Below are 22,463 nucleotides of genomic sequence, written 5' to 3'. Positions count from 1 at the left end.
GTGTGCCAGTGTGCGCTAGTGTGCGTGTGTGCCTCATGAAGTGCATGTAAGACAGAGAGCATCCTGATTGGCCTGTTTCGTTAAGTCAACCTGTCAGCAAATCTTGTGTGTAAGATGTTTACAGTTATTGCACTTTTCTTATTTTTCAAATATGTGACATTTTAAAACCTTGATTTGTTGATGCTACAAGAGCCAGTGTACTTGATTTGTGCTGTTCAAATGCACACTGTTTTATTGATAGTGTGTTTGTAAGATGTTTGCACTTTTCTTATATTTCAAGACTCAAGTATTTGACATTTTGGCAATGTAATATTGACATGACAATCAATTTGAAACCCTTACAGTTGCATCTTTATTTTCAGAATGGGATTTTTCCTGTTAACAGGATTTCCTGTTTTTCTGACCTCCTTTTCTGACCTTATGCTTACCTCAAGTTGCCATACATGCATATGTAGTGGGACGTATTGTTGCCCGGTAATCAAGTTAATGTGCTTGGGGTAGTGTGGGTCCAATCACAAACAGGGTGGGATGATATAAAAAAAGAGAACATGTAGTCACTTATTGCGTGTGCGTGCTGGTTGAGTGTCGCGTCATTGCCCGTGGGACCGCCCTTTGTCCCTGTAGTGCTTCCGCTTTGAGGTAGGTAGTGAACACCGATGTGGGATTTTGTGTAAACGATTGTGTTGTTTATAGCATCGGGATAGTTCGCGGCTGTTCGCGGCTCCGGCTCTTACGTTACATGCCTCTCTTGTAGTCCCGTGTCATGATGCTTTGAGCGGCCGGGATAGGTTGCGGAGTGAGCTTTGAGCGGCGGCGCTCTCTCTTTGTAGGCCCCTGTTGCATTCCCGTGCTTCGGGGGATGTGTATCCCGTGTCCTCTGTATGCGTGGCGTGGATGGGCGACGGGTTTATGAATTAAAGGTACGTGAATCCTCCAATTTTTACAGCGCTCATTCTTTTATATATCGCAAGCATGCTCATGTTTGTATTTTTAGGAGGAATAGCTGTGACGCCTGGTGGGCAACGCTGATTTGCTGCTGCTGCTTTGTCTACATAAAGATTATCTCGATAACAATCTCTCGTGTGTAAAACACGTGTGTGTGTGCATGCACAGCCTAACGTTAGGCGTCTTGCGTGAGACTTGCTCGCTCTCCAGTACGTGCCACCGTGATCGCCGGGTGTCTTCCACACTTCCCAAGTGTTTGTGTTTTGTGTTTGTCCTTCAAAAGTTGCGACATCTTTGGCATTGTGTTGTGTGATAAAACTGCAGATTTTAGAGTGGCCTTTTATTTTGGCCAGCCTAAGGCACACCTGTGCAATAATCATGCTGTCTAATCAGCATCTTGATATGCCACACCTGTGAGGTGGATGGATTATCTCAGCAAAGGAGAAGTGCTCACTTACACAGATTTAGACAGATTTGTGAACAATATTTGAGAGAAATAGGCCTTTTGTGTACATAGATCCCAGCCATGCATTTAAACACTAATCAAAGAAATATCATCTCTTCTCTTATCTTCTTTTTTTAAAGAAGATCAAAAGATGCGCTTGAACCGTTACAATATTGAGTTATGATTGGTCAATTGCTGTCATTTATAGTTAATTAATTATCATATGTAGAGAATTTTAATATTTCATTAGCATGATAAGTTTTACATAACAGCTACTCAACACTTAATTAGTGATGGGACGGTTGATACCGGGGGTCCGTCACAGTTTTCAAAGCACTATTGTATCCCACACTGTACCGATGCTTGTATCGAAATGACAATAACACGTGATTGATGACGTTCGAAGCTTCAAGCTGGTTTGTACAAATTGTCCCTTCGCGACCCAACTGATGCATAAAAGGGAAATGCTTATTTTGGATTCATTTTTTGTTTAAATGATTTAACACTATACTTAGATCAATTAAATTGTAAAAATAATAATAACAATATTTTTTTCAACTACTCAATTACTAATTATGATCACATACTTATATTATAACGTATAATGAACATAAGTATATTTTATATTACTGATCAATACGTGAATCCGTTGACCAAGCTACACATGACATGAGTTGTGGTCTCATTGGCACAAATTAATTTAGATGAGATCAGATTAGATTAGATAGAACTGTATTGATGCCAGATTGATTCCACTCTTGGATTTTTTTTAAAACTTTTTTCTTGCAAAACATACAGAAATGGCATGTTTATGATATACAACTTTGTATACAATATAGAAAATGTATTAATAATATGTTCAATGTCATCAGATTACAAATGAGAAAAGAAGAGTTAACAAAGTGCTGAAAACTAAATAAAATAAATAAAAAGAGATAGAGAAAAAGAACATGATAATAAGATATTAATCTATACATATACAGTAACATTGTACGAATTAATTACTTGCTTTCTATTACCGAAGACATAATTGTATTAAGTTACATTTTAAACTCTTTCAAAAACACAGGAGAAAAAAAAAAAGGTATGTTGTTGGTAAACTTACATTTATAGATAATATAAAGTTAAAGTCTATAAACTAAATTTATAACAAAGCAAGCATTGTTTTTAGTAGGGTCAGAATCAAAGTATGTCTTTAAGATATATTATATTTTATACATCTTGGATATACAGCGGGTGAAATAAGTATTGAACATGTCACCATTTTTCTCAGTAAATATATTTACTCCATTAAATATATTTAATCCAAAGGTGCAATTGACATGACATTTTCACCAGATGTTGGTAAAAACCCAAGTATCCCATACATATACAAAGGAACCAAAACAAATAAGTTCAGAAATTAAGTTATGTGTAATGATGTGAAATGACACAGGGAAAAAGTATTGAACACATGAAGAAAGGGAGGTTCAAAAAGGCATGGAAAGCCAAGACAACTGCTGTAAACTATCAGTAATTAAAAAGCAATCCAGCCCCCTCTCAGTGCAAATTAATATCAGCTGGTTCAGTCCCAACTGATGGCCTACAAAAAAGTCTCATTGCCAAGGTGTCACACAAGACACATCTCATGATGGGTAAAAGCAAAGAGCTGTCTCAAGACCTTCGCAACCTAATTGTTGCAAAACATGATGGCATTGTTTATAGGCGCATTTCTTAGCTTGTTCCAGTGAGCACTGTTGGGGCCATAATACGGAAGTGGAAAGACAATCATTGAAAACATTTGGAGCAACATGATGATATATATATTTTTCTCTATATTGTACTAAAGAGTTTCTTTCTAATGATTTATAGTTATAGGCTGCTTGCATTTCCCCCCTAAAAATAAAAGTTTTCTGTAAAGTAAAAATTATTATTATTATTAGTAATATTATTTTATGCAGCCTTACAAGTAGCCACAGCAAACCTGGTGTGTGTGTGTGTGTAGGGCTGGATTAACATAAGGGCTAGGTTATTAGGGATTAGGGGGCCCGTGATTGGCTGGAGGAAATGAGATTGTCAAATCATAGGTGGTTGATTTGTGTATAATAAAATAACAAGAAGTTATTGGAAAATGTGCCTGACTGATATAATTCACCGCCCAATCAAATTAACTTAATTTGCGCCATGACGTTGGGAAAAGCCTCTTTTCGTTATGCTTTGCTTTCATGTAGATAGAACATTGGTATAAATCGCTCGCTGTCGCTAGTGTGCAAAAATGATGAAAAAAGTGATAGTGGTGCACAAAAATGGAAAAACAAACTCGAAAGACAGAAAAGGGATGCAAAAATTCCTAAACTAACTAAATACTTTGGTTCACTTTCATCCGTGCCCGTGGAAGACCCCGAGTGCAGCGCACAGTTAGCTTCACCCTCTTGCGTCGTCACCGATCTGCGTGTTTTATACGTCGAAAGCAGCTGAAGTAAGTTAATGAGTTAAGCACTATTTGGATGGTAATTGTTTCTCGTGGAGTCGTAAGGTATTTTCAATATTCGATGATTTTATTGCAGTCTGAATCCAGAATGTCAGTGTTTTTTCTCCCACCACTCACCCGTGTAAAAATCCCCGGCCAAATTACTGTTTTTTGACGAACATCAAGGTCCAATATCCAAGGTCTACATGGGCATTTTTGCCCCGATGAGTTTTTGTCTTATTGTAATATTAAATAATATAAAATAAATATATCACAAGTAAAAGCGCAGTTTTCCCCAAATATCAGCACAACTGATAATGTGATATGTTATGCAAAAATACATTAGTTGACCAATAAGTTAACATTGAGAGTTACGCTTTGGTTTATCGTCACTTTGCCGATGAAAATTCCAAAATGAAACCAAACCACAGCAGAAACAATCTCTGAAACTGAAAGTAGTGATTCGTTACTGAATAATCCGCGTTTTGAACGAATGGGTTCATTTAATGATTAAATGACTCCTCGTTTGTTTCCTCGTTGAATCAAACAGCCGTTTGAACAAATCGGTTGAATGAATGACTCGCTTATTAAGACAGTGACTGGATTTTAATGATATCATAAAGGATTTCTGCTCTGCTAAAGCTAGAAAAAAGACTATTGAACTGTAAGACCCTATTTTAAAGGAAAGTTCACCCAAAAATAAAAATTCTGTCATCATTTACTCACCCTCATGTTGTTCAAACTGAAAGAATTTCTTTTTTATGCTGAACACAGATATTTTATATAGTGTTAGTAACCAGACAGTTTACGGTAGTCATTGACTTAATATATTTTTTTACTACCATGGAAGTCAATGGGTGCTGTCAACTGTCTGGTTACCAACCTTCTTTAAAATATCTTCTTTTGTGTTCAGCAGAAGAAAGAAATTCATACAGGTTTTGAACAACATGAGGGTGATTGTTGTTGAACTATCCCTTTAAATCATTCATGGTTAAATAGCTACTTATTGAGGAAGTATGACTGAAGTATGAGAAATGTTTTTGCTGATTTTGGCAACCTTTATGTTTTTGAGTTCATATCTGGAGTAAATGCACTTATGGAAGGGGAGGGGGTAAAAATGTTTTGTCAATAAAATGTTCCCAAAATGAACCAAGAAATTATGTGGAGTAATTTGTATCATGATATTCCATATCAAAATGTTCCTTTCGTAAGATGTTTATATTATAACACGTTTTTGCATAACAAGGATTCTGTTCATACACAGTTTATTTCATAGCGCTATGATTGTTATTTGTTTACAAAATAAGATTTACTGCAATGCTTTTTTCCCCTTAGTTGATCAGAACAAAGTGGATGTTACTTGTTCAGACGTTATTTTCCGTTGAAAATTCTAATATTGGTCATACTTCCAAAAAAAGTATAGGGCCTAATGTGTGAGTCTGAATGCCCGTATCCATCCACACCGGCGCGGTGATTAACAGCCGCACACTCACCTCAAAACATTGGATTCATCCGCGCTAATTCATGCGGACGTACAACCCACGTAAAGTTGATAATTCTGTAAATAACTACAAGTGCAATTGCAGTCTTCGAACAGAGATGGTGACAAAGAGGAAAAGTTACGGACTGCAGCTTTAATAACAATAAAAAAAAATATGTATTGCGGTAGAAGACTGTGGCGTGGCAATCAGATGAAAGAAGGCCCTTGGTGTTGCTATAGCCACAGGGCCCAAAGTCCTCTTAATCCGGGCCTGCGCATGGCACACACTTCTCAATAAAGAAAAAACACAATCTCAACAAATGATACGTCTCTGCATTATTTAACGTAACTACACACCATGACATAGTATATTATGAAACATTTTCAACATTTTTTCACATTATTACCCACTTGATCACATTACTATTACAAAAACAATATTCTCATTAATTAAACACACTTCTTATAAAGAAAATTGCACTCACCAAGGATAAATATAAATCGAGGAACAAAAGAAAACAATTTTCCAAAGGAAAGATTAGAAAATCTATATCTCTTCAATATAGTTTCTGCACGGCGCGTTCCGTTTTCACGAAGCACTTCTCACACGCGAGCTTTCTAAAGAACTAATACCTCATAAATCTACTGTGCTTGTTTATTATGTATCGCTAAATTATCACTGTTCCTTCTTTCTTAACTCATTCAATCGATTTAATATCACTTTCGTGTCTTCTTCTTCTTTTGGTTTTATGGCGGGTTGCGAACCAACTTTAAAGGTGCATACCTTCACCTACTGTGATGGAGTGTGAAAAGAATGAACTAACTTCTCCTATATCCTATTATATAACCCACTATTCTTAATAAATCTCATGACTGCATTTATTTGTTTTCTTGAATTTGGACCATCATTTAATAAGTCGGTTATAGTGAATTCCTGGCATCCTACTGCTAGCAATTCTTCCTTAAGAATCCTCCTTTCTTTATTATAAGCCTTACATTTCTTCAATACATGTTCTACTGTCTCCTCTATTGAACATACTTCACATAAACCTGTGTTGTGCTTCCCTATAATGTGTAAAGTATGATTTAGATTTGAATGTCCTGTTCTTCACTTTCGTGTCATTCATAATCTCTCTTATCTCTGGTCTCTTCTTCTTTTTTAATTGGCGGTTAGCAACTATTTCTTGTGCATTACCGCCACCACTGGATTGGAGTAAGGAACGGGAGTTATTAACTATTCTGTACTGTTTTGAACAAACAAAATAACCAAACAAAACCAAACATATAAAGTAGAGTTTCTGGTCTCGTCTCAGCTTGATAACCGATCTTTCTGGAAACTATTTTTCAACCGTGGGCGGAGCTAACCTTTCACCTCATCCTCACCAATCTGAAATTAATTCAGAAACTTTTTTTTTATTCAATTATTTATAATGAAATACATTTTATTTCTTATTCTTCACTTACTATTAGTTTCATAGCGATATGAATAAACCAATACTAATTATAAATACTAGTGACCCAAATTAATGTACTGGGTTACATTCAACATTCGATTTCATACATTTTAGTATGGCAATAGTTCAACTAGTAGGCAACAATAACACATTAACTAATTGTTAATAAACATCTTACCTCTGTTCGATCAATCGTGTTCTTCTTCTGAGGTAAATCCATGGTAAACTCGCAGATTGTCTTCCAAACTCGATGAAAAGCAGATGAATCATGAAGCTAATGCTTTGTTTGTCGAGATGATGGTAGCATTTACAGGATAGCGTGGGTCACATATGGACGATTAGCATGTGAATCACTTGTGTGCACGTGGCTGTGTTCACATTACGCATAATGAGCAGACACTTGAGAAACCGTACCGTTCGTTGGCTTTTATACAGATTACATGAAGAGAGAATATTTGTGTAACCCTGTGGAAATTTGTTGAAAGTATATCTATATTATTTTACTTTTCAAATTGTATCTTTATATTGTTTTGTTTATATATTTGATTTATATTGTATATCTGTACTCATCACGTATATTGAAAACGCTATTTCATATTGTTGGAAGTGTATAAAGTTTCTAGGCTCTGATTGGGTATTTCACATGTCAGTTTGGTTTGGAGAGCGATATGATAGGCGAGAGTGAGAAGGGAGGGAACGAAGAAGAGGAGATAGAAGGAAAAAAACAACAACAACGACGACACTGAGTGTGATGCAGTTAAGATTTGAGTGTTCATTTGTTTTACTAATAGTAGTGAGTATGTAATTTCGTACAGAAGTTGAAGTATTGATATCCTACATTAGTCATCGTGAGTGTGTGTAGTTTATACTCGCGAGTCGCAAATGTGACGCACTTGTTATTCACGAGTGATTTGGATTAACCGGAGACTGAGCTCCTCCTATGGCGTTATTTTTTAGTCAAAAGTTAGGAGCGTGTAAGACATGCTCGCGAGCACATTGTTATTTCACAGGCGCAAAAATGAACCTTCAGGTGGCATGATAAAGTACTCGCGCACAAATTCAACAACCGAGAGGTGTACAGGTAGCTGCGAGCGAGCGCTTGGCATAATCTCATAGGTTAACTCTGCTTGTACAGTGGAATCCTGCTCGCAGAGTGCTGTTTTGCTCGCGCAGTGGATTTCTGCTCGCTCAGCTGATTTCTGCTCCCTTGAGTCTACATGACTTGACAATTTGGGGGCGGAAACCAAGGAGGGCACTGACTCTCTTATGATTGGTCACTTTCATCGTAATCACAACCACAGGGACATCCTTGTACCTTGATTGACAGCTCTCATTACAGGAAGCACGGAGTCAAAGTATCTGACGGAGTTCAGTCATTCAGTTAACACTGCACAGTGGACGGAATGGCGGCGACACCTGAAGATGTCGGCGTAAGTGATATTGATATATGATGGGGGCTGTGTGTTTGACAATGTAGCAATTTAATCTGAAATTTGATTGGAACACGTAAGTAGCTGACATAAGCCAAACAAATTTCAGATTAAATCGCTACATTGTCAAACATCAGCTGAGCGAGCAGAAATCCACTGCGCGAGCAAAACAGCACTCCACGAGCAGAAGCCCGCTGCGCGTGAGCAGGATTCCACTGTACAAGCAGAGTTAACCTATGAGAGTATGCCAGGCGCTCGCTCGCAGCTACCTGTACACCTCTCGGTTGTTGAATTTGTGCGCGAGTACTTTTATCATGCCAGCTGAAGGTTCATTTTTGCGCGTGTGAAATAACAATGTGCTCGTGAGCTCGCTTACACGCTCATAACTTTTGACTAAAAATTAACGCCATATCCTCCGGCCATGGTGGATTTCATTACCAGGTAGCGCTTCATGTACCCTGGATTGCCTGGAAGTTCCCCTGGCCTCGTTGGATGCCCTGATCGGGACCGCACGGCGAGTGTTGATCTTTTCGCCCGATGCAGCATGGTATTTTCTCCTTCCTGACGCTCTCTGCGTTTCTCCATTTTTCGTGGGACTGTGATGATGTGAGCATGACAAGCGTGAGTAGTATTTTCCATTATTGTTGGCTCTAGTAAGAGTGAAGCGGCGATTCGTATTTTTTCCGCCCCAACGCACACAAGCGTCGTTCAGGCCTGCATCTAATTTTATTTGTTTACTTTATCGGGACTGTTTTTGACATTTATATATTTTTGGTGGAAAAATAAGCCGTTGATCAAGATCAGCCAGCATCTTTCAGTCCCTAGCATCTTCCAGTTGTCCTGGGCTAGAATTGGTGTTAGCACCTTTTCTTGGTGGTTGCTCGCCTGGGCGGAGGAATATTGTCTTATGCTTGTAATATTTAGCTAGAACAGGCGGCAACTTATTGGTCATACTACGCTTGGCTTCCAATGCTAAAGCCAAACATCGCAATACTTGGTCATGGCGCCAAGTAAACCGACCTTGGCTAAGAGCCACCTTACATCCTGTCAAAATGTGCCTTAATGTGGCAGGTGATGAACACAAAGGACAAGAGGGATCCTCTCCTACCCAGAGGTTTAGGTTCTGTGGTGATGGGAGAACATCATATGTTGACCTAATAAGGAAACTGATCCTACTCTCTTCCATTGAGCAAAGGTCTTGCCAGCCCATTTTGCGTTGTTCCACACTCTCCCATCTCATCCATTCTCCCTGCTTGGCCTGGGAAATGGCCTTTATACATCTCATCCTCTCCTCCTGCTTTCGCACCTCGTTGACTACCCGCTTCCTCCTTTGAGCTGGGCCTGCCTTGTACCATTTAGGAGGAGCTAAACTGAGCCCAAAACCCCCTCTTCCATGCTGTACCTGTCCCACGATATCCCCAATTTGAAGGTCAGCCTTTGCCTCTACTACAGATTTCTTTGCTGACCACTTTCTACCAGTTTTTACCACAGGGGCTGCCTCCCTTACACATTTGTCGCGTGATTCTGCTAAAGTCATTTCCAGTCTGACCTTGGCACACTTAAACTCCTCGGTTAAAGCAGAGACTGGCAGCTGCAATACTCCTTTACTATAAAGTCCCACTCTGCTGAGGCAGCGTGGAACTCCCAACCATTTCCAGATGTATGAACTTATTAGAGCTTCCAGCTTATCCACTGTTGTCAAAGAAACCTCGTACACAGTCAGTGGCCACAGCAACCTTGGCAGTAGACCAAACTGAAAGCACCAGAGTTTTAGTTTGCCTGGTAGAGGACAGCTTTTTATGCTCTTCAACCCTTCCACTGCTTGTCGTCTAACTTCTCCCACTCGAACTGTGTCCTTTAGATCCCCATCGTACCATCTCCCAAGACTCTTCACTGGCTTCTCAGAAACGGTTGGTATTGCCTCACCATTAATGAAGAATGTTTTATCTACTACCTTTCCTTTAACTATCGAGATGCTCCTTGATTTAGAGGGCTTAAATTGCATTCGTGCCCATTCAATATTATCTGTTAACTTCCCCTATAACCGATTAGTGCAGACTACTGTTGTATATTCATGGTTGTCATGTCATCCATGTATGCTCTGATTGGTGGTAGTCGCATCCCAGAAGCCAAGCGCTCTCCTCCTACTACCCATCTTGATGCCCTAATGATTACTTCCATTGCCATGGTAAAAACCAGTGGAGAAATGGTGCATCCTGCCATTATTTCAACCTCTAAGCATTGCCATGCGGTGCTGAATTTTGGAGTTGAGAAACTAAATTGCAAATCTCCAAAATAGGCTTTCACTAAATTTGTTATTGACATTGGTACTCTAAAAAATCAAATGCTGCCCAAAGAAGCTCATGTGGCACTGAACCATATGCATTAGCCAAATCCAGGAATGTCACATGGAGCTCCTTCCTCTCCTTTTTAGCTGATTGAATTCGTTGCCAGATAACGTTGATGTGTTCTAAGCATCCTGAGAACCCTGGAATGCCCGCTTTTTGAACTGAAGTGTCATTGAAGCCATTCTTTAATAGGTAGGTTGACAATCTGTGCGCAATAATGCTGAAGAAAAATCTTACCTTCGACGTTTAATAGTGAAATAGGACGAAACTGACTGATAATTGTAGCATCTTTTTCTTTAGGTATAAAGACTCCACCTGCTCGGCGCCATGCTCTAGGTACAACCTGCTTTTCCCATGCCACTTTTATCAATTAATAGAAATACATTAACTTACAAGACACTTCAATGAGCATAAACATCTTCTAAAACATACATTTTTAAATATAGATGGCGTAGCATACATAATAGCAGACAACATTCCATTAGTCCAATTTGTACACCCATCTAACATCTTCAAATACAACACCACAATATATGACAAACACCAAAAAACTTTCATAACATTGCTTTTAGAAAACACTTACAGACAATGCCTTTTCAAGAGTGAAGTATGAATGGAGATGGAAATCATCTGAGTGCTCTCTCAAATGCCTGACAACAAAATGGCTGAACAGCACATGCTCTACTTAAATAGTGTGACATTACCTCTAGGGGGCGCTAAATTGCAAACTGCAGCAGAGAACAGCACAACAGGTGTGGAGTGTTACCTGTGATTGAGGTGAACAGTTGTGGAGTGTTACCTGTGATTGAGGTGAACAGGTGTGGAGTGTTACCTGTGCAGGAGGTGAACAGGTGTGGAGTGTTACCTGTGATGGAGTTGGGGATAAAAGTGAAGTATATGAAGAAAGGAGTGTCTACAGCTCAGGGTGGAAGCTGGAGAAGCTGAACACAGCACCAGCTGAAGCTTGGGCTTTGATCCTATAGGATGGTAAAGGTATTTTTATAAAGTCCCAATGTGATCACACCTCAGTCCAGTAGATGGCGGTAATGCACAATGATTGCAAGCTGCCAAATAAAATCTACTGAAGAAGGAGGAGAGTCTAAAGTTGGACCTTGGTGCTGGTCGGTTTTCCTCAGTCCTGGATTGCTTTTCTTTTTCCTAGATTTTTTATTATTATTATTTTTATTAATTTCTAATTAAAAGTTCAGTTGTTAAGATTACTTTCATGTGTGGCCTCCCCTTTTGTTAGTGATGGCAAAATGAGGCTTCCTGAAACACTGAGACTTTGCAGCCCATTGCTTCCATAGACAGTAAAAGAAATGGACACAGCGACCCCCTTGATTTCAATGGAGAAACATGAAGCCCAATTAGAAGCACTCACTTCCTGATGGCTGAGCGACTGCGCAGGCTCAAACTGAGCTTGACGACGTAGATGTGACGTGAGCGACCTGTCTGACAGTTGTAAATCTTCTAGTAGCTGTGCCACATACCGAATTATTTCCAATTCCTCAAAAACGTTGTTGAAATATTTTGTCCCGTTGCTTTTATGGACTCTCTATCTATGGGCTTCTCCTTGACTTTATTTCTCCATGTCCTCCCGATTGCCTCATAGACAGCAAAAGATTGCCTGCGAGCTTCTCCTCCTGTCTATACGGTAATTTCTCTATTGTGGGACAAGAGAGTCGCGTGGTTATGACGCAATCGTTAGTCAATTTTTACAAATAGGGGGTAATCTGGAATCTAGGTCGTTAAACAGGCGGTAGTCAATATCACAAGTATGACAGTTCACAAGAAACAAACAAACCACTTCTTATAAACACCTCAAAATAAACACTCAACAGTCTTACTAATACACTCTGAAAACTAACTAGCAAAGTCAGGCAAGGCAAGTGAGCACAAGGCTAATGAAAGAAGTAACGAAGGCGGCTTTTATAAATGACCAGGAGTCAGCTGATCAATCAGGGCGTGGCACCAATCAGACTGCAGGAACCAATCCGGTATTACTGGATAAAAAAAAGAGCAAACACCTCCCAAAACAGAATAAAACACGGAAACAGACCAAAAGGGACGTAACAAAGCGTACGCAACACATTTGTTGCCTGCACCTGTGTGTTTGCTTCTACTTGTGTTTCTTTGTCATTATAAGATCAGTTTTCTATCTGCTTCACTATGCCCTGAAGAAGGCTCCATGCCGCTATGCGTGGGCGTTTTAAAGTTGTGCTTTTAGGACATGGCATCTGTGTAATAAAGACATTTTAATTAAGGAGTGCCTCAGTCATCAGAGAATTTTTTCTCTACACTGTCTCTTAGATGTTTTACCTTGGACCGAAGAGCACCCAAATAAAACTCAAAAGGAATTGAGCACGCCATTCATCTTGAATCTAAAGGGCGTGGCACCAATCAGACTGCAGGAACCAATCCGGTCTTCCTGGATAAAAAAGAACAAACACCTCCCAAAACAGAATAAAACACAGAAACAGACCAAAAGGGACGTAACAAAGCGTTATTCCATGTGTGGCCTCCCCCTTTGTAATGTTGCTTCACCTAAAGCCAGGTGGTTGTAACCCAGGATATAGTTTATTGTAACTGTATATACTTTCTTGTTGTTGAAATATCATGATCTAATCTCATTATACAAAATATGAAGTACTATGCACAGGATATTTGAAACAGTATATTTGACTTCAACTACACGGCAAAGACTAAGAATATTCTCCGCTCTTCAAATACAAAAATGTGAGCCTTTATAGACATTAGGGCCTTTCAAACACGAGGAACCTTTTCATAGTTCCTAGAACTATTGGTGGAAGTTCACGGTTTTTGGCGCATGATTATGTATTTCTGCTCAGCTGGCGACACTGGACATTAACCACATGACACACTCTAATAACTTTTCATTACTGTCTACGTTCTATGTATAACAGTTCTATCTAATATCGTATTAGACAGGACTGTTAGACGGATCATAAACTAATGAACAGGGAGTATGCGAGCGCTGTGTGCTCATTCTCTGGCGTACTCAGCTCCATCAAAATAAAGGTCCGCCATACCGTTAAAATAAGTTACAACAAAAAGAGCGGCTTACGTCACTTGAGAAAAGAAAAACGCTGTGCTTACTCAAACATCAGTTCTTTATCTGTTCCTTACCCTTGCATTGCAAACAAGCAGAGATCTCCTGTGCATAGCACTTCATCATAAATGTAGGCAAGGTGGAGTTATGAGGCTTGACTGACAGTTAGAGGAGCCTCATAACCCCTAATTGAGTTGCGAGGTTTAGCCAAAACCTCTTTTAAATGCTTTTTGTTGGTTAAATATCTTTAAGACCCATATACAGACGTAAAGGATGACCAATAACATTTATCATATCAAACCAAAATTATGAAATATAGAGTTACAAGGTCTCGGCCCTACATAGCGATGATACATTCTCATTTGTAGCCTTTATTTTAACTTTTTGGAATTTGATAATTTTCCAAGGCACACCTGACAACCTGTCACGGCACAGTGGTTGGGAAGAACTGAATTAGACAACTCCAGCAATGAGACAGTAGCTGAGATAATCGGGTAAAACTCTTCCCACATGAAGATCACTGGTGCAGCTTCTCTCCAGAATGAACTCTCTCATGAACTTTCATATGAACTTTCAAGGAATCTGACCGAACGAAACTCTTTCCACAGTGTGAGCACTTGTACGGTTTCACTCCAGTGTGAATTCTCTGGTGTTTTTTTAAGTCACTTGATATAGTGAAGGTCTTCCCACAGTCAGAGCACACATAAGGTTTCACACCAGTATGAATACGCTCATGCTCCTTTAAACTGTGCACTCGTGTAAAACTCTTTACACAAAAAGAACAAACGTGAGTCTTTACAGCAGAATGAACTTTAAGGTGTATTTTTAAGCCTGATGCCAAAACAAATGTTTTATCACACTGATCACAGCTGAATGACTTCACTCCAGAGTGAAAGAGCATATGTTCTTTAAGAAGGCTTTTGTAACTGAAACTCTTTCCACACTGAGAGCATGTATAAGGCTTCTCTCCAGTGTGAGATCTCATGTGCACATTAAGGTGTCCTTTCCGAATGAAACTCTTTCCACACTCAGAACAGGTGAACGGTTTTTCTCCAGTGTGAATTTTCATGTGCACATTTACGTCCTCTTTGCGACTGAAACTCTTTCCACACTCAGAACAGGAGAACAGTTTTTCTCCAGTGTGAATTTTCATGTGCTCATTTAGATGTCCTTTATGTCCGAAACTCTTTCCACACTGAGTGCATGTGAACGGTTTTTCTCCAGTGTGAGATCTCATGTGTCGGTTAAGGCCTGATTTATCTATGAAACTCTTTCCACACTCAGAGCAGAAGAACGCTTTTTCTCCAGTGTGAAATCTCATGTGTCTGTTATGGTGTGATTTATATAAGGAACTCTTTCCACACTCAGAGCAGGTGAAAGATCCTTTGTCTCTAGATTTTCCAGCTTGTTTTTGAGTGAAATTCTCTTCAGTCTTTGAAACGACTGTGTGTCCATCTTCATCTTTGAAATGGTGCCGTTTGTCTTCATTCACTTCCATCGGGTCTAAAAATCAACATATTAAATAGCACAAATTCAATTTAAGAAGGCAAATGAGAAACAAAGAAATAAAGTTCAATCTATATTTAGCAAAAATCTAGTTTACTACTGAGTCTACTAGTATCTAGTTTTAGATGTATTTTTGTATCTTCCCGAGAACCAGAAATATAAGATTTTTTTTTATGCATTTAGTTTGTCATTACATTGTTTGGAACATAAGAAACCAATGGAGATTTTTTGTGTGTGTGAAAATGAAGATTAGATCAAATAAAAATGGCATAAGACAAGACATAGTATATGCAAAAAATGTATGTTATATAAATTGTAAGGTTTCAGGCTATTTTTAACCAAACTATGTATAAAGATGATTCTCGACTATGGTATGAAAGATCTAGCAGAAATATTTGAAATACTATTTTACATTATAAAATATGTGAGTAAAATTGCCATAAATGTGTAGTCCCATTCTATAGTGTTGGGTCCGAGTCCAGGTGAACAGGCTTGTTATTTCAAACAAACTGCAACGTGACACAAGGAACAAACTAATGTTACAGTATGAATAATAATGTGTGTGAATAATAGTATGTGCAATGCAGCCTTTTAAACTTGCCGGGGCAGTGACAAGCGCCTCTCACTGCTCTGCTCCTCCGTTTCTGATGCTTTCAGTTACGTGACGCTGGCTCTGAACGAAAACGCTTTGTGGAAACGCGTTGGCCTAGTACTTTTTGACCCTCTCTGCTATTATAGTTTTTCAAGATGGCGGAACGACATGGAAGGCTCCGTGGACCTACCCGTCACATGTATATAAAGATAATAGCATCTTTGTTTGCGAGGATAAGTCCGATAATTGGCAGAGGTATTTGTACATTTTTGGACATATTTATGAATAAAAATATTGATTTTAGATAATAAAATACCTAAAAAACTACACATTGTCCCTTTAACAATCGAGTCCAAGTCTGAGTCCAAAGAGGGCCGAGTCGGACTTGAGTCCGAGTCCTTAACATCCCAGTCCGAGTCGAGTCTGGCCGAGTCCACAAAGATTTAAATGATTTGAAATTGACCTTTCACAAAGACCCGCCCCTCTTAGTTACTGTTGCTATGTCCGACAAGCCTTTCCGCTCTCACTCCACATGTTCTCACACAGTGAAAAATATATTTGCGGAGCAAAGAGGACACTGACAATACGCCAACATACAAGACAGAGCAGCCTACTTTTGGTATGGAATAAAGTCTCATCTTTCAAATGTTTATAATTATTATGAAATTCAAACAATAAATACTGTTTTGTGGTGCTTTAATGTGTAGGCCTCGGTTCAAGCAGCACATGAACTGATAATCTCTTCTAGTTATAGGACGAATTAAACATGAATGAAAATCAGAATTGCAAATAGAAATCAATACACACCATTTTTCCAGTTTAAGTCCACTGACTTTAATCTTCTAACTGGTTTGGTTTGTTTGTTCGGACAAAAATGGCATTATGATTGGTCAGATCGCCTGTCAATCAAATTCCGGCGAACGGTCTCAACACTGAGCTCTTAAATGAATATTTTAAACCTTACAAACTGATTGCAATATATAGTCAAAGTCATACGTTTACCTATTGTACATCTTTCAGAATCTGCAAGGTAATGCTCAAGAATGCAACACGATGACTAAAAGAGCCAGGGGTAAACTTTTGAGCAAATTTTTTTTTTTTGATGTTTTACATGCTAATATCTTTTTTAGCCTATGAAGGGCAGGACTAAATTAATATAATTTTTCAACAAAATAAGAACAATTTACATCCAGTTTCATCCTTACTGTGTGTTCACACCAGACACGAATTGAGCGTCAAATTCGCGCCTGCCGCGTCTAGTTATACGCGTGTACACTTTGAATCCATTGACGCATCAAGAGCGAAATTTACGCGCGTAAAAAACAATTGTTTGAAGCGAAATTTACGCACGTCGGAGGCGAAATATGTTGGCGGCCATCTTTTTACAAGACAGCTAATGTTGATTGAGCATTCATCGAGAGAGTTACCGCACTGTATTTGCTCTGGAGAGCAGAATAGCGGCGTAGGGATAATCGTCGCCATATTTGGGTCCACCTGACCCAGTTTGTCGAGTTTCACCATTTGCTCCAAGAGCTGCGCCTGGATGACGGCCGCTTTCAGCGGTACTTCCGCCTGTCCCGCGCCCAGTTTGATGATCTGTTGTCTCGCATCGGAGCGAGGATCACCCTCGCCCTCACCCACCTAATCTCTAATTTATTTTTGTTTTGATGATAAATAATTAATCGCTGGCAAAAATATGATGCATTTGCAGATTTGCTTTCACTAGACTGTAGGCCCACGGCCACTTCATCCAACGCTCTTGATGTTCTTAAATCTTCCTGTTACGACTCCGAGGGTGAATTGAAAGTGCTTCAGAGGATTCAGTGCGTGCAGGAAACTGAACAGACCATTCAACTGATTTGTGAACCGATTTAGACAGATCTGCCAACTTGTTTGATGAAGTCTTTGAACAGAATCGACTCAAAAGAGTGTTTCATTTGTGAATGGAGCATTGCTCATGCCCATAACATTTACATTTATTCATTTAGCTGACGCTTTTATCCAAAGCGACTTACAATTGCTATATATGTCAGAGGTCGCACGCCTCTGGAGCAACTAGGGGTTAAGTGTCTTGCTCAGGGACACATTGGTGTCTCACAGTGGATTCGAACCAGGGTCTCTCAGACAAAATGCATGTGTCTTATCCACTGTGCCATCACCACCCCAAGTTAAATAAAAAAGATTCAGCGCGCTTGGAATAAACTACGCATTTAACAGCATGTATTGCATTAAAATAAAGTAACGAGAGGAACGTCGCCCCAACGTAAGGAAGTAAATGTAGCCTACTTGTTACTACCATAGACGGTTACTACCCTAGACAGTAAAGGTTTACTACCCACCTCTGTTGGGCGCAGAGTTAACGGTCACGGTGCTCTTCTTCTGTTGTTTGTTTACACTATGTATAAAACACTGGTATCCTATCGCGCAGTAGGGGGTTTCATTCATGTTAGTGACACCTTGTGTCCCCGACAGGAAAATACCCTGCTGCACGATCTGTGACAGTTGGCGCGCCGTAAATTATGACACATTGGAATTGCGCGAAAATATAACGATATTCGAAAAAGTAATTTTATGATCGAATTTCGAACGCAGTTCCACTATTCGAAGATCGCGACTCATTCCCTAGCTCTTTACGTGAAAAACAGATTTAAAACTGTGGAATTTATGTTCTCAGAGAAATTTACTAAAATATAATGTCTTCTATAGAGGATAAAGTCTATGCCTGGGTCTCAAGAGAATATGTGAGTTTTTATCTTAATGTTCCTCATCAGTCATTAAAGAGAATGGAGGAAAACACCAACCTGTTTGTTCCTCTGTATCTTCATCTTTTATTCTCCAGGGTTCTTCCTTAATCTCCATCTTTACAATAGTATGTCAGTAGTTTCTCCTGGAGTAATTCCTCCAGCTTGCTGCTTCTTCTCCTGTGGGAAGATGGGAATATTCCCAGCATTTAAACTCTCATTATTAGAAACAATTCAACTCCTCTAGCTGATGTTTATGTTGCTATTACATCCGATATTATTTAAATAGATTAAAACTGTTAACCAGGGTTAATTTGTTAATTACATTAAATAAAAACACAACTCATAATCTCCACAAATCGCAATGTGACAAAACGGTCAGTAACGAGTTTATTTCACGAGCGTAATGAACAACATCAGTCGGTTCGTTTCGATTAATTTCTGAGTGATTCACTAAATGAACTGACTCTTTTAGTCGTTTGGATTTAGATGTCTCCTAATAAATGATAAAATGAAAGTACTCACAGTCTGAAAACAGCAGATTTAGAGCAGAATGAACGGCTGTGTTCCACTTCTCATGTTTATGTTCCCTTCCCTCGCTCACTTCTCTTCTTCTCCTAGACTCGGATGTGTGTCATTGCTTCGGTTGCTCGAGCGCCTCTACTGGCGGATAACAGGCAATCCGTCGCGGTATACAGTGAAGTTTTCCATTCAGATGCCAATATATTCTAGATCTTGAACATTTAGGAGGAAACAATATTATTTAAACTCCGGAATGAAATAGAATAGATCTTTATCTGTGTGATTTTTCACGTGCACATTAATGTTTACGTTATGAAAGACTTTTTTCCCCCCATTAATTATTTTCAGTCTGTGAAATTACATCTTCATTTGTGAAATTAGGTTTTTGAAACTGATGCTGTTTGTCTTCATTCATTTCCAGTGGGTCTCAAAACATTAAATACCCATAATTGAATTAAAGAAAATCAAAAAGTTTATGGTTTTTTAATCTTTATCTTCTTTGTTATCAGAAATGAACTCTATATTTCCAGCACTGTTAGACTATTAATTCTTCAATTAATTTCATAGAGAAGCTGAAAGAATATTGATGATGGTTTATTGCTGTAATCAGACATCGATTAAACTTGTGAATGTGTGCAAAGTTATTCTGAGGATCTACACTGTTAGACTCTTCTGTAATTTTTACAGTTATTTACTTTAAATCAGCCAGTATTATACTGCTATTTCTCTTTACAGTAAATAACTGATTCCCATTGCATCATGGGAATTTTCTGTGACGTCAAACACCACATACAGAGACTTACTGTATTTTTTAAATTTGTTGTATACTACTGTATTATATTTTTGAGCGCAGACTCTTTCATGACCCAGAAAATGATAAAAAATGCCCTCATCTCGTGCACAAGACCAAAAGTACTAAATTGCTCATAACTCCTAGACCGTTGGTCCTAGCCTCAAGCTTTTTACAACACTGTGATCCTTGGCTCAAGACGGACAAAATTTAGGCAAGAAAAATTGTCCGCTATGTCGAATTTTGTCCAAAACCTACTTTTGCTAAGTAGTCCCTGGTTTTTCGCCCGATCGGAACCAAACCAGTCTAGGCCTATTCTCTGGACTCTCTAGATCAGAGGTCTTCAATCCTGCTCCTGGAGGGCCACTGTCCTGCAGAGTTTAGTTCCAACCCTAATCAAACACCTGAATCAGCTCATCAAGCTCTCCAGGATCGCTTGAATATACAAAGGTAGGTGTGCTGAAGCAGGTTGGAACTAAACTCTGCATGACAGTGGCCCTCCAGGAGCAGGATTGAAGACCTCTAATTTAGATCAATAATTATCGAAAAAAAGAATGAGACCTTTTTGACAGTTATAGCGCCACCTATGGTCCGATCTCCATGAAACTTTGCATGCTTCTTCACCATGTTATGACACATATGCTCATCAATTTTTGTGAAGTTTTGACTCTTTGTTTAGGATTTATAGGCTTTTGACTATTTTGCCCCGCCCCTTTTCTAAATGACCCTGTTACAGCCACCCAAATGCAAAATTTCAACTTTTTTTCGATAATTATTGATCAAGAGTCCAGAGAATAGGCCTAGACTGGTTTGGTTCAGATCGGGCGAAAAACCAGGGACTAGTTCGCAAAAGTAGGTTTTGGACAAAATTCGACATAGCGTAAAAAAAAATTGTTATAGCGCAAGCTTTTTCACAGGGGTGTAAAAAGCTTGAGGCTAGGACCAACGGTCTAGAAGTTATGAGCAATTTAGTACGTTTGGAGGAACGCAGGCATGTTACAATGTTCCCCCTGTGCTAAAAAACGAAAACGAAAAGTCAAAACTTCACAAAAATTGATGAGCATATGTGTCATAACATGGTGAAGAAGCATGCAAAGTTTCATGGAGATCGGACCATAGGTGGCGCTATAACTGTTAAAAAGCTTCAAAACCATGTATTTCCTATGGTACATTGCCTGTATTAGCTGTAAATGGTCTTTTCCATCTACGATCATATAATGTTCATATCATAATGTTCAAAACCATCATAAATCATTATAGAATTTGGCATATCATGGTAAATCATCCTATAACATGGTAACTCAAGGTAAACTAAGATAATCATACTAGTAAGTAATAAGTGAATCAAACTAGAATCAAATTAAATCATACTAGAATGTGTTCAATTGTGGTAAACCATGCTATAACAGGGTAAATCATGGTGAATCATACTAGAACTTGGTATATCATGGTAAACTGTGGTAAATCATGCTAGATTCATGGCAAATCATACTGGAACATGGTAAATCATGAAAAATCACACTAAAAGGTGGTATATCATGGTAAATCATGATGTCAGTTGGTTAAATGCTTGCTGCATAAAACTTAATGTCTTTTGATGCTTGTGTGGTTAAAAATCTTAAATGCCTTAACTGCTTGAACACCGCTAGAAGCTGCTTGCAGCTTTAATTTTTATTTATTATTGTAGATGTAAATGTTATCTTATGTTCAACAACATAAAGCTTTAAAATGATTCACTTTAAGGGGTCTAAAATAAAGAAAAGAGACTTTTTTTTGTTACTCCTGCACTTTATTATACTGAATGTCCTGTGGTTTTTGTTGTTGGTTTTTTTTGTACTTGAGTGCAGTAAATTTTTGTTTTGAAAAAATGAGAATCGTGTAGGAGAATCGTGATCTCAATTCCCATGGAGAGAAATCGTGATTCACATTTTAGCATGAATCGTTCAGCCCTACTCGGCGCCATCAAAATAAGTCACAACAAGCGCGGCTTACGTCACTTCAGCGTTCCTACAGGCGGTGCGAATGCAATCAGAAAACGTTCCTCTGGGAAACATTATTTCTCGGGGAACCACTCTGGTGGTTGATTCCAAGAACTATCCGGTGCAAAAGCCCCTATAGTGTTTCTTGAGAAAAGGAAAAATGCTGTACTTACTCAAACATCAGTTCTTTATTTTGTTCCTTAACCTTGCATTGCAAACAAGCGGAGATCTCCTGTGCATGGCACTTCATTATACACTCACCTAAAGGATTATCAGGAACACCTGTTCAATTTCTCATTAATGCAATTATCTAATCAACCAATCACATGGCAGTTGCTTCAATGCATTTAGGGGTGTGGTCCTGGTCAAGACAATCTCCTGAACTCCAAACTGAATGTCAGAATGGGAAAGAAAGGTGATTTAAGCAATTTTGAGCGTGGCATGGTTGTTGGTGCAAGACGGGCCAGTCTGAGTTTTTCACAATCTGCTCAGTTACTGGGATTTTCACGCACAACCATTTCTAGGGTTTACAAAGAATGGTGTGAAAAGAGAAAAACATCCAGTATGCGGCAGTCCTGTGGACGAAAATGCCTTGTTGATGCTAGAGGTCAGAGGAGAATGGGCCGACTGATTAAAGCTGATAGAAGGGCAACTTTGACTGAAAAAAACACTCGTTACAACTGAGGTATGCAGCAAAGCATTTGTGAAGCCA

General features: G+C 38.9%; 1 protein-coding gene and 1 long non-coding RNA gene across 2 annotated transcripts; one reads left to right on the top strand and one right to left on the bottom strand.

The window, feature by feature from the left end:
• The first annotated feature begins 576 nt into the window (after positions 1–576).
• Positions 577–1,071, top strand: LOC143741210 (uncharacterized). The gene is made up of 3 exons (XR_013204964.1): positions 577–639; positions 755–920; positions 995–1,071. It is a non-coding gene; the product is annotated as an uncharacterized LOC143741210 (long non-coding RNA).
• Positions 1,072–13,880: 12,809 nt separating this feature from the next.
• Positions 13,881–19,405, bottom strand: LOC143741173 (uncharacterized). Its single transcript, XM_077233603.1, has 3 exons — positions 18,986–19,405; positions 18,521–18,640; positions 13,881–15,124 (listed from the first exon to the last, which is right to left on the bottom strand). Exons 2-3 carry the CDS (start codon positions 18,576–18,578, stop codon positions 14,139–14,141), a joined length of 1,044 nt encoding a protein of 347 aa, XP_077089718.1. The 5' UTR covers positions 18,579–18,640; positions 18,986–19,405; the 3' UTR covers positions 13,881–14,138.
• Between the last annotated feature and the right edge of the window lie 3,058 nt (positions 19,406–22,463).

The sequence above is a fragment of the Siphateles boraxobius genome, unplaced genomic scaffold (assembly GCF_051911475.1).
Source record: "Siphateles boraxobius isolate OS27281-9 unplaced genomic scaffold, OSU_SipBor_1 18, whole genome shotgun sequence".
NCBI lineage: Eukaryota > Metazoa > Chordata > Actinopteri > Cypriniformes > Leuciscidae > Siphateles > Siphateles boraxobius.
The sequence above is the reverse complement of the archived record's forward strand: the minus strand, read 5'-3'. Positions and strand labels throughout refer to the sequence as shown.

Bases quoted from the DNA above. Each gene is read 5' to 3' on its own strand.
- LOC143741173 (XM_077233603.1), bottom strand. From the start codon at position 18,578: ATGGAGATTAAGGAAGAACCCTGGAGAATAAAAGATGAAGATACAGAG. The intron at 15,125-18,520 runs GTTGGTGTTTTC...GTTGATTTTTAG, and splicing joins AGATACAGAGGAACAAACAG to ACCCGATGGAAGTGAATGAA.